Source organism: Halichoerus grypus, chromosome 4 (assembly GCF_964656455.1).
Source record: "Halichoerus grypus chromosome 4, mHalGry1.hap1.1, whole genome shotgun sequence".
Lineage (NCBI taxonomy): Eukaryota > Metazoa > Chordata > Mammalia > Carnivora > Phocidae > Halichoerus > Halichoerus grypus.
In genome coordinates, this window is record NC_135715.1 from 139,980,635 (window position 1) to 139,997,733 (window position 17,099).

General features: G+C 37.3%; 1 protein-coding gene across 1 annotated transcript in view; it reads right to left on the reverse strand.

The window, feature by feature from the left end:
* PDE11A (phosphodiesterase 11A) overlaps positions 1-17,099 on the reverse strand; it is a 390,891-nt gene that overhangs the window by 318,716 nt on the left and 55,076 nt on the right. The window contains exon 2 of the mRNA XM_036099160.2: positions 15,855-16,013. Coding sequence (XP_035955053.2) covers positions 15,855-16,013 — 159 coding nt within the window. The remainder of the gene's footprint in view (positions 1-15,854; positions 16,014-17,099) is intronic.

The following is a 17,099-nucleotide window of genomic DNA, read 5'->3' on the forward strand; positions in this document are numbered from 1 at the left end:
GGAGACATTATAACACTGACATACTAATTGCTTCTGGGGACATTCTTCAATCAGGATTTTCCTACCCATAAAATGAGGTTCCCTGTGTGGTGTTGCTCACCAGAGGACCAGAGTTGAATGGGACCACCACTGTGGTCTGACACTCTGTCCATTGGCAGCCAAACATCAGCATGGCATAGAGTAAAGCCCAGGAACACTGGGGTTTGAAGATACAGATTCAACTCTTAGCTCTGTCATTTTCTTTTTTTTTTTTTTTTAAAGATCTTATTTATTCTTTGAGAGAGAGAGAGACAGTGAGAGAGGGAACACAAGCAGGGGGAGCGGGAGAGGGAGAAGCAGGCTTCCCACGGAGCAGGGAGCCCCATGCGGGGCTCGATCCCAGGACCCTGGGACCATGATCTGAGCTGAAGGCAGACGCTTAACGACTGAGCCACCCAGGCGCCCCTAGCTCTGTCATTTTCTAACTGTGTAACCTGGGGCAAATAATTTGAAATCTCTGAACTTTTTTTTTTAGTTGTAAAATGAAAGTTTGAAGAAAATAATTTCTCAAGTATCTTTGCTTTCTATAATTTTCACACATTCAGAGCAGATGGTTCTTAATAATTTTCCATGAGGATTTATCAGATAAGATTCTTATGTCGCCTTTATCTCTTTAATAACTCATTGTTCATCATCCATGAAGAACTGTGATTTCATTGTTATAATCTTCCATTTCCTACTGATTAGTTAGCTGTACTCTGTGGCATATTAAATGGCATAATTTCTACAATTAACCCAATGGGTACTCTTTACTCTGAGCTCTCCTCTTTCTAAGTAGTGGGAATAGTCAATGCACTGTTTACAAAAAAATGACAAGACAGGCAGAAGGAGAGGAAAGCACACTGACATCCCAATTCCACTATTAATTTCTTGCTAGATGAGACAGACTGCAGTCACCTCATCTGTAATAAAAAATTTAACAACTGTCTTACCTATCTCATAAGAATATTGACAGAATCATATGGGTTAAATATGTGTGAAGATTAAAGTCTCTGCAAATGTAAATTCTGCTGTTATTATGATTGAGCTGCCAATAGCTTCTAAGATAGTAAATGGAATGAACTGGCATGTATCCTACCATCTTCCAGCTGACTGTCTTGCTAAATATAGCACCAGACCACAGGCCTATCTGTTGGATAAGCTCTCTGCCTTTAGTGCCCATAACAAGTTCAGTACAAACATTTTACATCATTGAACATGAAGAGCAGAGAGTATTTTTCCAAAGTATTTTTCTGGGAATAATTGTGAAGGATCATCTTCCAGGTGAATGGCTGTGACCTTGTACTTCCAACACAAATAGAACTATGTTTCCTATACTGGTCCTAGTGAAGATGTAATTTCAAGGAGAATGACTTATTACTCTGTGCATGGCAGGGGGAACAATAACCCTTGCTTAACCCAATGATCTGTGCATAATCTTCCCCCTGGCAACAATTTGAAGACAAGGAAGGAAGAAACCGTTTGGTTTCCAGTTTTCTTCTACTTAAGAAATCCATGCTGCAAACCAGAAGTTTGCCATAATTTATACAGTTTTGCTTTCAACGGGATGGATCTTCAAAGCTAAAGTAACAGAAACTCCCATGGCAACTAACCACAAGTATCAGAACCAAATCTTAAAACGGTGGTCATTCTAGATCTAGAGTAAAATGAATTTATTGTCAGTCTTAAAAAGACAATAATTCCCATCACTTTATATCAGAAGTTAAAAAATAGTAACAGCAAACTCCCATTACGTCTCATGACTATCCAAATCATGAATGTATCATGTCAAATTGTTATGTTGAGGTTTTAAAATAAATCTAGAGCCAAATACAACAAGGAGCAATGGACACTTAAAAGGTTCATCCGAGGATTGTGATTCTCTGTCCTCATGACAGGGGAGAATAATTCACAGCTTATTCTAAAGGCTCATTTTGGGTTTGGAAATAGAAAGTTGGACAAAATGCCTAGAACAAATTTCAGTTACATTAAACCACAAGCACCACTGACGACAAATCATGACAAACAAAATTGATGTCACTATTAAAGGATTTGCAAGATTAATTAGAAACATGTTGCTTTTTGTTTTGTTTTGTTTTGTTAAGAGACAGAAAGAAAACAGACATGGGTAGGTTTGGGAAATGAAGTATACCAAATGATCAAGCACTAAAGATGGAGTTAAGACTGCCCAGATGCCATGGTGGACATAATTACCCAGTGCTACAGACTAGGTGGCAGCTTTAAAGAAAAGGTATTGATTTCCCAGCCACTTATTACATGCCATAGAAAGAGATTCTTCCAGAACACCAAACACACTTTTCAGACAGACAAGCACGCTCCAGCCTTCTGATAGCGTCAATTAATTCAGAGGAATCATTTTAAATTCTCTCCAGTGAGAGAGTTTTGTTATTGCATTTAGTTTCATTTAAACCCCTTCTCAAGAACTGTGTTTAATAGACTTTCAGAGCATCTCTGGGCAGCTCTAACTTACATAACCTCATTTTTCAAAAGTGTTCATTACTTTCTCCCCCTCTTAACATGCTCTCACTTCAGCTCAGGGCCTCCCCGGGGGCACTTTGCTGCCTGCTTTGGTAATATAGTAGTGCCTACCTTTGAGACTTTTTCTCATTTCTAAATGGAGTGTGCAGAATATGAAGGGGGTGGGGACAATGCTCCTATTGTTGCTGATTGGCAATGGAATCAGAATCTGCCAGTGCAAATAGCCTACAATCATATCTAGCCAGGATATTATCCAGGGCACATGTGGGAGAAATAAAAGGAAATAATGGAAAATGACAAAAAGAAATGGCTTCATTTCTACCTCCGATACAGAAAAAAAAGGAAAGGAAAAAATAAGTACAAGTATATCTTTAAAATCAATATATTATTTAAAATAAAAATTATGAAGTATGCTACCAAGTCATCTTATATTCTATTTGAAATTCTCCAAGAATATAATGTAGCTTCATTTAAACAGCATACTCCATAATTTTGCTAAACAAAAAACCAACCCTCTAAGCTAGAGATAATTCAGTGGAACACCTCACTTCTCTGCTCAGTGAAATTGAACACTATTTGCAAATTCTGACTTGCAAAAAGCAAAAGAAAGCTACAGTTAGACTTATCCTCACCTCCTTTTCATCCTCAGGAGGGAAAAAAATACATCAAAAACCATAAATGTAAAATGTTTTTTTGTCAGTGAAACACAAAAATGGAATAAAAAGAAAATATTAAATCATCTACTTAATAGTTGTATGTATACAAAGCCATCATTGTTTTTTAATATACTCTTTTTAATATTATATTATATATTATATTATATTTTTAAATCACTCTTTACCCTGTTAGTGTTTTTATTTTTCTTGAGGACATAAAACTCAAACTTGGTTACAGATACTTATAAAAGGCCAGAATGCCTCCAGCAATGTAATTTAGAAATTACGTTTTACTCAGTCACATGCTCTCCCTGAAATCTATTAAATATGCAGAATCTCACATTTTATTTAACCAACCATGCATGTACATCAGGTGTATTCATGAGTCTCCAAAGTGAAGATGACATAATAGGAAAATAACGAACATCCACCAAGCATTCCAACATGCCATAAGAAGATGAACAGGCAGAGACGATGCCCAGCTCTGTCACTTACAAACCAAGTGATCCTGGACACATTATTAAAATCTCTTACATTTAGTTTTCCCATCCATAAAATGAGGATGATAATAATTACCCACAGGGTTGTTGGGGGATTAAATGATTAAATTAGGTAATGTATGCAGAACACTTATCACAGAGTAGACAATAAATGGTTTTCTTTAATTCTTGTTTTCTTTCTAAGGAAAAAAAACACTGAGAGATACTCAATGCTCTTTTATGTCTAAAATTTGCTTTTTCTTTAACAAAGATGATGTGAAATTATGTGTGTCCCACCAGCAGGGCAGGTTTAATATGCCACTGAGGAACAGACAGTTGTCCTATCAAGAATTCACCCTCCAGGGATAATTGGAAAGTCATACTCCAAATGTGGCTACTACAAGGGCTCCAGAGAGTTTTGCCTGCCGTTAATAGCATGGTGCTTTGCCAATGTTAAAAATGGACTTTCATTGGTGAAATTAATAGCTTATTAATCAGCACAATGGATATTAGATATGGATGGTAATTACTGAAATTAGTGGTATGCAGGATATGTATATTGGTAATAATATTCTAGAGACATCCCCCCAACCCTTGTATTAATAAGGTATAAAAATCTAGCAAGTTCCAAACTTGCATCCATAGGAATGGAGCCTGAGGCTGTCCAATCCTGCCATTCAGTCAAAGGATTCTAGTTGTCTGATTTCTACCACAAGAGCAACCAGATTCTGCTTCGGAGATATTGTGAGTGGTGTTTTGATCACCTAACATTAAGAGAACTTGGACTTCATAAAGCTTACTGAACAGTGTCTGTACTATTTGACCTGATTTGCCAATAAATCTTTGTTTAAATAAATGTCTTTATATGCAGCAGAATTTGGTCTGAGATCACCTTTCATTAAAACCAAGTAGCAAAGTTATAGGATAGTTAGTAGTTAACTCCTACTTACTGCAAACTTTTTGGCAACTATTATGATGTACCTAGGTGCTATTATGAGCAACCTAATAGTTGTGTGTGGCCCAACTGGCTTAGGTCAGTTTGGTTTGTGCTAGTCTTTTTTTCTTTTTATATTTTTTAAGATTTATTTATTTATTTTAGAGAGAAAGAGTGAGAGTGTGTGCGTGAGCAGACTCTCCACTGAGCACAGAGCCCCATGCAGGGCTTGATCTCACAACTCATGAGATCATGACCTGAGCTGAAACCAAGAGTCGGACACTTAACCGACTGAGCCACCCAGGTGCCCTAGTCTTTTCTCTAATTAAAAAAATATATTAACTTAGATCAATGGTTAATTCATTCCTTGTGGAGTACATACACACACAGAGTAAATCAAAGGAGTGGAAATAAAGTGAAATTAGAAATCAAAAGAATGCAATTTTTTTAAAAGATTTTATTTATTTATTTGACAGAGAGAGAGACAGCCAGAGAAGGAACACAAGCAGGGGGAGTGGGAGAGGGAGAAGCAGGCTTCCTGCTGAGCAGGGAGCCCGATGTGGGGCTCGATCCCAGGACCCTGGGATCATGACCTGAGCCGAAGGCAGATGCCTAACGACTGAGCCACCCAGGCGCCCCAAAAGAACGCAATTTTTAAAAATTTTAACGTTGAAGGTGGTAAAGTTTCAGTAAGTTGACATATGGCTATTGGCATCATAAGTAACACCATTTTCTGGGGATAAAAATGGGTCAAATTTATCATGAGACTTAAATATAAATGTCCCACCAATAACCGCCTGAAAGGGTGTTCAAAATCATTAGCTATCAGGGTAAGGCAAATCAAAACCCCAGTGAAATACCACTTCATATCCACTAGGATGACTGTCATCAAAAAGACTCATAATAACAAGTATTGGCAAGGATGTGGAGAAATTAGAACACTCATACACTGTTGGTGGAAATGTAAAATAGTGCAGCCATTTTGGAAAATGTCTGGTAGCTCCTTAAAAGGTTAAACATTAGAGCTATCATATGACTCAGCAATTCCACTCCTAGGTACATATCCAAGAAAAATGAAAACAGGTATGCAAATGTTCACAGCAGCATTATTCATAAAAGTCAAGAAGTAGAAGCAACCCAAATGTCTATCAACTGAGGAATGGATAAATAAAATGTGGTGTATCCATATAACAGAATTTTATCCCGCCACCAAAAGAAATGAAGTAACACTGATACATCCTGCAACATGGATGAATCTTGAAAACATTATGCTAAGTGAAAGAAGCCTGTCACTGAGGACCACATATTGTATTATTCCATTTATACAAATTGCCCCAAATAGGCAAATCCACAAAGATAGGAAATACATTGTTGGTTGCCTAAAACTGAGAGGGCTGGAGGCAAATGAGAATGACTGCTGATGGATATGGGGTTTCTTGTGGGGTGATGAAAATTTTCTCAAATTGAAGGTGGTGATAGTTACACATCTCTACAAATATACTAAAAACCACTGAATTGTATGCTTTAAATGAATGAATTGTATGGCATGGAATTATACCACAATACAGCTGTTGTAAAAATTACTAATGTTCAAGCTCCTTGACCCAGTAACCCTAAGCATCAGTTTGAACTATAGAAAATTACCAATATTTTTGACTTACAAAACAGCAACTTAATATAGCTATCCTAAGATGGAATCCAAGGTTTATTTATAAAGAAGTTCATTCACTGTAATTTTATTAGAACATGATTTTTTTTTTAAGATTTATTTATTTGAGAGAGAGAGAGTGCATGAGCGGGGGCAGGAGCAGAGGGAGAGGGAGAGAGAGAATCCTCAAGCAGACTCCCCATTGAGTGCAGAGCCCACAAGGGGCTCGATCCCAAGACCCTGAGATCATGACCTGAGCAGAAATCAAGAGTGGACCACTCAACCAATTGAGCCACTCAGGAGCCCAGAACATGATTTTGGAAACAACCTAAATGCTGAGGGGGAAAAAAAATGATTAAATAAACTATTGTATAATTACATGATAGAACATAATGCAAACATTTAAATTACCTCCTTGAAGAAGTGTTTAAAGCATGACAAAATACCAGGTATCATGCTACATGATGCAAATTTGGAAATATACCTTCATTCATAGGCAAAAATAATAAACATAAAGAAATACACCAAGAATATTAACAGAATTACTTCTGAAAGTTAGGATTATGGGTGATTTTAGTTTTCCCTTTATTTTTGTACTTTGCAAATTTTCTGTAATAGGCTTGCACTACTCTTATAATTAGAAAATAATCGTTCATAAAAGGAAAGGAAAATAAAACAAGAAAGACCGAGATGCCTAATTCAAAGATAGCCAAATGTACTTGGAATTCTACTTTCACTTTTTTTGTATGTATTTTTTTATTATTATTATGTTATGTTAATCACCATACATTACATCATTAGTTTTTTTTTTTAATTTTTTATTGTTATGTTAATCCCCATACATTACATCATTAGTTTTAGATGTAGTGTTCCATGATTCATTGTTTGTGCATAACACCCAGTGCTCCATGCAGAACGTGCCCTCTTTAATACCCATCACCAGGCTAACCCATCCTCCCACCCCCCTCCCCGACATCATTAGTTTTTGATGTAGTGTTCCATGATTCATTGCTTGTGCATAACACCCAGTGCTCCATGCAGAACGTGCCCTCTTTAATACCCATCACCAGGCTAACCCATCCTCCCACCCCCCTCCCCTCTAGAACCCTCAGTTTGTTTTTCAGAGTCCATCGTCCAAAACCAAAAGACAACCGACAGAATGGGAGAAGATATTTGCAAATGACATAGCAGATAAAGGGCTAGTATCCAAAATCTATAAAGAACTTATTAAACTCATCACCTAACTTTCACTTTTAATCAAAAAAGAATTTGACCTAAGTTTTCTTTTTTTTTTTTTTTTATTAAAGATTTTTATTTATTTGACAGAGAGAGACACAGCGAGAGAAGGAACACAAGCAGGGGGAGTGGGAGAGGGAGAAGCAGGCCTCCCGCAGAGCAGGGAGCCCGATGCGGGGCTCGATCCCAGGACCCCGGGACCATGACCTGAGCCGAAGGCAGACGCTTAACGACTGAGCCACCCAGGCGCCCTTGACCTAAGTTTTCAAAATTCCAATTCAAGTATTTCAGCCTCTAAGGTGAAAAGAAGAAACCCTGCTGTTTTATTCAGACAGTAACACAAAACTAATTATTCAAGGACAGTCTTAATCTGTCTTAATTTGAAAGCTTTGCTAACCAAGAATCCACAACACCCTGTTCTAGTTCTTTAGAAATAATTCTTCTTGCCAACAAGTGCTTATTTATTTCTGATCTGCTGATTGCATATCATCCTCCCTTGTCCAAGCCATGTACAAATCAGACATAGAGTTTATATGACAGTTTTTTGTCATTTTGCACTTTTAGAAGTGGCTTGACAAATAAGAATATTTCATGTCCTGCCAGCTAGTAAAAGCCATAGGTGTATTATCAGTCCCTGAAAATCAGAATGCACTGAACTCCTCTCAGCCCCTGACCTTTCCCTCGCAGTTGCCCCAGAGTCCTGTCCGTCCAGCTCTATATATCTATAGCCTGGCAGTGTCAGGTTTAAGGTCGTCAGGTCTCTTAACATCCCCAGTTCAGTTGGTGGTAGTTTGATACCTTGATTACAGCGTGATACTCATGAGCAGATGCAGCACAAAGATACTTGGGGTAAGCACAATAAAAAGACAACACTTTCTTGTACTTCAAGTTTAGCGCCTAAGGCAGCCTAGAGGGACACACACTTTACATGAACACCTGGAGTTTAGAGGAAAAAAAGAAAGAGATTCAGTTGAAGAGTCCATCACAATTTATCATAGTTATTTGAGAAGGAGTTTTGGATCAAATCCCGCTCCCTAGTAAAAGACACTATTTTATCGTGAGCCCTTTTGATATTACCTAGCCTTAGTAAAGCACAGTCATATAAATAGAAGCAACAGAAAATATTGTCTAATTATCTAATTTATAAAAATTATACATCTAATCACTACTTAAAGTTATGTTATATACTTAAATATTTACTTCATTTATTGTCTGTTTTTTCCACAAGAATTAAACTCGGAGAGAGGAGGAATTTTTGTCCGTCTTATTCATCAGTTTAACTCCAGTACTGGGAACAGTGCCTCAAAAATAGTGTCTACTAAGTGGAAACTCAGTCAGTAGTGAGTCAGTGAATGGTTCCTCCACACAATGGAACATTATTCAGCTGCTAAAAATGATGTTCGGGTCAACGATCACTCAAAATCCTCTCCATTTTGCATTGGAACAGTTATTGCCATGTAAATTATTTAGTTCATTTATTTCATGTTCCTGCTATTTCATGTTCTTGCTAAATGCAAGCTACCTTCCAAGGTTTAGCAAAGTATATGGAAAGAGATGGAAAGAAGGATGCTGCATCTAAGCACTTATCATTTCCTTGGTATAAAAAAGAGAAACTAAGAAAGCAGGAAATTACAAATGCCAGCATTATCAGTCATCTGATGACATCAGAATTCTGCAAGGGGCCTGCAAACTTACAGGCATACCAAGCATTATTTGCATCTGAAATACAAAATGCACCATGTAGGCACTGCCCCTCATTTTGTCAATTGTTGTATTACTAGGTTTTTTTTACTTCCTGATTATTTGGTCACTATATATTTTCTAAATTAATTGTTAGTCAAAATCCAACTGCAACCACTGGGGACATCTGAAAAAATGTTACACTATAAAATATTAGAACCACTATTAAGAACAAACAATAATACTTTCGGAATAGTGTCTCCTTAAATCTGAGACATCAGACTTGGACTTAAACCTTAGAAAAGGATAAAGAAGAAGAGACTTTTGTGCAGTTAGATATGAACAAAAGTCAAGCACAAGACCAAATCTGGGACAGAGTGACCATTTTGTGTTGAATGTGAACCCCTAAGATGGTCCCAACAGGTAGAACTGCCTTCTTACCCCAAAGTTAGACTGCCTAAGGAAGAGGCAGAGAATAGAGCTAGAAGCCCACAACAGTATTTCACCAATAGGAAAAATTCCCTGAAGTTTAACCTAAGTTCTGACAGGGACTGTGTTGGTAATGGTTTTCCTGTAGATCTTGTTTGTTTCTGAACCTCTTGGCCAGATAGAGTCCAGGGAATACATTGAATATGAACAAATGAGTCTCTGAAGCTCTTGTAGTTTCACAGTGATCATATGGGACCTGGGTAATAGCTGTTAGAAGGCAAATAGTGCAGTGACTAGCCAGTTTAAATGTAGATAAAGTATTGCAATCAACAAGTTAGGAGATTTCATCCAAATTTTTCTAGGACTGCAATTTTATTGATCAAGTATAACTTGAAATCAAGAGCCATCTGCCAGGACTTCTAAAACCTAAAATTATTATTATTATTATTATTATTATTATTATTATTATGGGGGGAGAGAGAGCGTGGGGGGAGGGGCAGAGGGAGAGAGAGAATCTCAAGCAGACTCCGCGCTGAGTACAAGCCTGACACGGGGCTCAATTTCACGACCCTGTGTTCATGACCTGAGCCAAAATCAAGAGTCAGACGCTTAACTGACTGAGCCACCCAGGAGCCCCTAAACATTGATTTTTTAATTATAATTTTATTGCCACAGTTTTGAAAATCTAACTTAATTGGAATATAGGTAGAAAAGTGGGGAAAATGAGATAATACAAAGGCCACTTCTTACAATTAGTTAATTCACTGCTCATTTAGCATTTGAGTATCCAAAAGACAACAGAGCATTAATAGAAAACACATAAACTTGCCTGGCAGAATTGCAATACCACTAGCCATGTATACAAGAGATTTTTCAAAATAACAACTATTTAAAAAGTACTTGTTGAAAAGTACCTTTGTGTAGAAACTAACTCTTTAGAAGATGACAGAAAAAAAGCTGATTTTATTAAACTGACTAGTTGTTTAGGGATTAGCTATTATGGCAGAACTAAAGCTGGCAGCCAAAGACTTTAAAAAAAAAAATCAGTCTTATGCCAGTCAAATTCCATGCAAGTCACACATCTGTGAGCTGCATTCAGTCTTCTGGGACCCCCAATTTGTCACCCCTATCAGCAAGACGTATTCAATTTCCCTGCTCCTCATCAAAATGAATTGTAATACCTTTTGCACCCTTGACATTTCACCAGGATCCTAAACATTAGCCTTTGCACAATCAGGAACAGCTTAAAAATGTAAAGCCAAGAGCTTATCAAATCCTTCCCATTACTTGGCTGGAAGTTTCAGGCCTGTTGTCAATAACAAAACTCCAGCTTCTGCAAATCTCATTGGCATCATTCGTGCACCATCCTTCACACCAATTGGCAGGGCAGCGTCACCCATAACGAATTGCTGGCATGTGGCCAGTCCCAGTAGTCAAGCTCAGTTGGCTGCATCCCAGCTCTGCAGGGTGTCTGAACATGCTGGCATGAAGGAGAGCAGCAGGGTGGCTGAACATTCTGAATTATGAGCTGGAGAGAGGTGACCACACACTAAAGAAACCCTGTTGAGATTAGCTGGAGAACTTCAAGCCACAGCTGCTTATATGTCAGCTGTTGGAAAGTGAATTTAATAGACATCGTCTTTATGAAATACTGCAATAAGAAATGGCTCCTTTGGGGACCAGGTATGGGCAAACTGGGAAGGGCAGATAAGAGCCCATGTTCATTGCCATATTCCAGGTTTCATCTGGCCTGCCCCTACATCTTGATAGATAACCGGTGTTTGCTCCCCATCCAGGTCTCATTTTATTCTGCAAAAGAGTGCCTCTCTTTACTCACCCAAGAATAACAAAGTGATAAATTAATTGGATGAAAGGAACAGTCATACCACCTAAATCAGCTAGCTTATACGTATCACTGAAGAACAGGGACATTTGCTAGAAACCCATGAAGTGAACCAGGAAATTCCAGTCATCTCCTTTGTATGATCTGCCTTTGTGTGCACTTCCAACGTGAATTACAGAACTAGTAATTTGTCAGTATGTAATTTAAATTATTAATATGTGCCTATGGTAGACTGTTATTTCACACAAAACTTTAACCACTGCTGATAAAATTACTGCTATTATGCAAGAACTTTAAAGAGTATGATGCTTTTAAAGTCATTAAAAGTGAAGTTTTTAGGCAGGGTCTGGATGACCATCTGTCAGGTAAAGATTCCTGCATTGGATGAGGGCAGGGTTGGTGGGAAATTATCTTGATGACCTTTCCAGGCTTTTCCATCAACTTTACGTGGTACGGCACAGCCACTGAAATATAGGCATAGAATTTTCAAGAAACACAATATGATGTATGCACAACTGTGTTAGATATATAAATGGCCCAGAAATGAATATACCACTTTTAATTTTCAATTTATCCCAGGCAAATAATTTACTGATTCTCATATTGCAAAATATTTGGAATTACACCAAACACAACACAGCTGATGCTCTCCAGAAGTTGACATTTTAAGATATCAGGACATACAAATCATATTATGCTAAATGTGCAATAAATTTATCACTACCCATACAAACGATGACATAGCAGTTATGTGTATAAAGTAAAATAACAAATAAGGTTCAAATTACTTTAGTTCTACTTTGAAATAGATGACAAGATTTCATGAAGTTCATTTACTGGTAAGTGCTACCTTAAGCACTTTACATCTCTATCTATTTTATCCCTCACCACAACGCTATTACAGACATTCTGAGGCTAAGAAAAATTGAGCAACTTGCTCAAGGTCACTCAGCTAATAAGCAGCAGGGCAAAGACTTGAACCTGCTTCGAAGGCTATCTGATCTGGAGCCCCTACCTAGCACTGAGCACGGGCCTTCCAGTTCGCTTCCTTTCTTCCTTACTTGCAGGCAACACTGAAACTTCTGTTGCTTAAGTTATACTGGTGAGTGTGGGAGGAGGTTGTCTGAAGCCGGCTGGCAGACTACGGAAAACTAATTTGAGTTTTAAAATGGGGACTGAACAAAGGTGGCAGGACTCTGCAAAAAAGAGGTACAGGCAAGCTACTACTATGGTAAATAGGTTCAGTATTCCCGAAAGCTATCTGTATCTTGGAATGAGAGCTATAAAACTTTTCTCGCCCTTTGACTCAGTAATTTCAGTCTTTGGAATATACCCCAAGGAAATAACACAAAAGAAAAAGGTAATTTGTTCAAGATGTTCATTCAGGGGCTATTTGAATTAGTGAAAAACTGGAAATAACCCAAATTTCCAGTAATAGGACAATGACTAAGCAAACTAGGCTATGTAGAAAAAGAAAAAGAAAAAAACTTCATAATCCCTAATAATGGCAAATGTAGACTACATTCACATGTGGACATATATGTAAGAAATAACTCTAAAAAGTAGAATACAAATTAGTATAAGCATAGTCTTATGCCAAGACTTTTCTTTTTTACTTGTGCCAAATAAAATACTCTATGCATTAACAATCACACAAGAGAAATGTGAATTTATAAAGACATATAAGCCTCATTTCATTGTTGTAACTCCAATAGTGGAACAGGTATATAGGCTGTCATTAATAAAAACTTATAGACAACTTATATAGAGCTAGTTTTTAAACAGAGACCAGACTGTATCTCACATGTATTAATGTGCTATCAGTGAGAGCTAATTTTTTATGAGGACTTACTATGTGCTAGGCGCTCTTCCAAGTTCTCTCCCTGTATTCTCTCATATAATCCCCCTATAGCCTCATGAAACAGGTATTATTATTATCATCTCTCTTCCAAGAGGAGGAAATTGGAGCACAAAACAACTAAGCAACTTGCCCAAGGTTACACAGCTATGGCAGAGATGGAATTTCAACCAGGGTAGACTAGTACTATGGCCTATATGCGGTCATTATGTCACAACATCTTCTCTTACTTGAAACAAGTCTCTAGATCTTGTTCTTTCCCATTAATCATTTCTAGATTTTGTTTTCTGCTTTTCTTCTTCACCACTTCTGTTTTGTTTATAATATATTATAAACACAAGAATCCCTGCAGGAAAAAACAATAACCAGATATAGAAGTTGAGATAAAATACTCTCCATCTAGTGTCACCTGCATGAGCATAATCAACTTGCCCTAACTGGCAAGACTTCATCCAAGAAGTAAGACTAGAGTAGGGTTTTTAAATCAGGTGAGGGAATTGTAGAGGCTGAAAAATAAAATGCAATTGTGGGCACATGGGATAATTGCAAAGGAGAAAAATATAACACATGGAACAAATGTGATACTCAAATGACGTTGAATCTAAGAAATAAGTTGCCTGAGGATAAGCGACAAATATAAAAGAACATTTCAAACTCTTGGGAAAATGATAATTTAAAAATAAAAATTTATGTTTTATATTTACCTAGCTTCTTATATTTTACAAAGTATTGGTAATTTATGATCTTATTTAATTCTCATGCTGTAAATGGTGAATAGTATAGTTGACAGGGGAGAAAAAGGAGAGTCACAAGATTAAGTGTCTCACCCAAAGCAGGCCCATTTGTCCTTAGTGGGGCCAGACCTCCGTCCCAACCCTCGTTCTCAATAGAGCTAAACACTGATGCTGTTCAAGACAAAGCCCGGTGTAGACCTTCCCTGTAAATCATTCAGAGCCCATGAAGCCCTAGGCCATAAGTATAAATCTACTGAGAGAAGTTCAGAAAACAAATCTAACATAAGTGCAATCAGAGATGAGAATTAAATATATAACAGGATCCTTTTAAATGAAGGAGGCAGGGTGAAGGCAGGACTACCATCCATAAACTAAACTGTTTGGAAGATGTCGTGGGCAGGTGGTTGTATGTTTGGAAAAACACAAAACTCTAATCCTTTTATCTGAATCCTTATAAGAGGCACATTATTATAAGACTCTGTCACATTGGTACAAAATAACATTTTTGCTTTATCGGTACATTCCATGGAAGCATTTGCAGAGTGAATGAGGCAGCCTACATTGTATACATCCCTAAATGCCCTCACCTTCTCACCCAACTCTGTCTTATGGAAGCCTAGGCTTTCTTGAGAGATCAGAGCAAATGCCATCTCTTCCAAGAAGCCTCTTCAGGTTCTTCAGGTGAGATGAACCCTCCCTTTCCTAGGCATTCATAGCATGTTCTAGGTCATCTTATTAATGATCTTGCCTTCTGCCTTGTTCAGCTCCAGGATGGCATAAACACTTGGGTTTTATCTTTGTGCTTCCTACAGCCCCAACACAAGTGTCTTCACACTGTAGTTTTTCACTGAATCGGTAAGAAATTGTCTGAGGTCCTATCACGCTCTGAGGGTTTATAAACCTTTCCTGGGATTTGGGATATTCAAATTCAACTACAGATATGACCTCAGTAAAGGACTCTCTTCACTTAAAAATCTTGTCTCCTTATAATCATATTTTATGCTGACTTTTTGTTCCAGAACATTTGCATTCATTTAATGCATTAGTAAGTAGCACTAGCAAATAGCAAGCTCACATCCAGAAGGTTAAATTATAAAGTGGTTTTTTTTAATCAAATAGGTGTATGGCAGTCATCAAACTTAAACTAATTTGAGATTAGCTTTTACCACAAATTTCATAAATATTCCACCAGATTTTATTCAATATGAAGGTAAGAGCTTCAAAGTCAGAAAGAACTCCAGCTTTTTGAAGAGTCTCTTTTTTAATATGAGCTGGAATAAACTATGGTGAAAGAACTTAACATTTCAGAACAAAAATACATCACTTCTACCAAAGCCAACTGTTCTTCAGAGACAAAAATAACATTCTCTTTATTAGTAATTTGGAATAACAATTAAATAACATTCATTTTATTGAGATTTTTATATAAGAACTGAGAAAACAATTCTTCATGGTAGTTATGAAAACACAAGAGCAAGTGTTGAGTTTCTGAAACACAGTCATCTTCCTAATTCCATATCTTCCCTTGGGCCATGTGTAGTGGTGGTGTGATCCTCAATTAAAAAGTTTATGTATACGGAAGATAAAGACCAAGGAAAGAATACTACTGAGGCTTGCAATGAAAAGTAAACTAAGAAAAAGATGAAGTAATTATTTTCAATTGTAACACATTCTATGAAATATCCCAAACTTCCATTACATTTTGTATAACACGAGAAAAAGCTCTTTGATCTATGAATAGGTTAATCCAACAACTATTTACACAAGTCCTGTCCTTTTCAGGGAGAACAGCAATCAATGATCAAGGAGAGTACAACTCACAAAAGGCATGAAAACTTACTTTTTCATCATCTTCAGTAAATGGAACACCTTCAGGAATCTTATTTATCGCTTGGGCCACACCAATAATCTCACCATCACTGCTTCGGATAGGCATGCACAATAGTGATTTTGTCTTGTATCCAGTTAGCTTGTCAATTTCATCATTGAACCTTCGATCCTAAAAATAAGACAGAGAGGACATTAAATGCATGTGCATTGTTGTCAGGGAGAAGGGGAGAGAAGTGTATTTCTGTGTATTATATTTTATCACTAGGAATTTTACCCAATGAATTTTTAATAACAATACCAGATTTGATTTCATGTTGAAGTCACCAAAGGAAAATAAATGAAAATAAATCACTACCATAGTTGTTAACCATGGTAAATGATGAAAAAACTTTAAATGTGACTACAACAACATCTCAAAGTTGGGGAAGGGGCAAGTGTTTTTGTTTTTGTTTTGTTTTTGAGAGAGAGAGGGAGCACACACTCAAGAACAGGGATAGGGGCAGATGGGGAGGGAGAGAGAAAATCTTAAGCAGGCTCCATGCCCATCGTGGGGACCAACGTGGAGCACAACATGGGGCTTGATCTCAGGACTCTGAGATCATGACCTGAGACAAAATCAAGAGTTGGATCCTTACCCAACTGAGCCCCCCAGGCGCCCCCCAGGGGCAAGTGTTTTTAATGGAGCTCCACACTATGCTATTTATTCAAATATGTTATTTCACATAGACAACTGATTATGAAGTATCATATAAGAAAAAGAGCTAATAAATTCATATTAAGCACTATGAAAATATATGCAGAAAAGCACTACTTTACTTCTAGTCAAAATGTCCTATGCAAAAAGAACCTATGAGCCCATAATGATACTTCTAAAAAAACAAAAACAAAAAGAAAAAAACCAGTATGATGGGAGGGAGGAGAGAAAGGGCTTCTTTATAGAATGTCAGCTTAAAAAATGTAGAACGGGGGCGCCTGGGTGGCTCAGATGGTTAAGTGTCTGTCTTCAGCTCAGGTCATGATCCCAGAGAGCTGGGATCGAGTCCCACTTTGGGCTCTCTGCTCAGCGGGGAGTATGCTTCTCCCTCTCTCTCTGCCTGCCGCTCTGCCTACTTGTGCTCTCTATCCCTCTGTCAAATAAATAAATAAATAAAATCTTTAAAAATAAATAAATTAATTAAAAATGTAGAAGGAATGGTAAATTATATATTATCTATTTTGCAACTACTAATATAATAACATATACAAGCAAGGATCA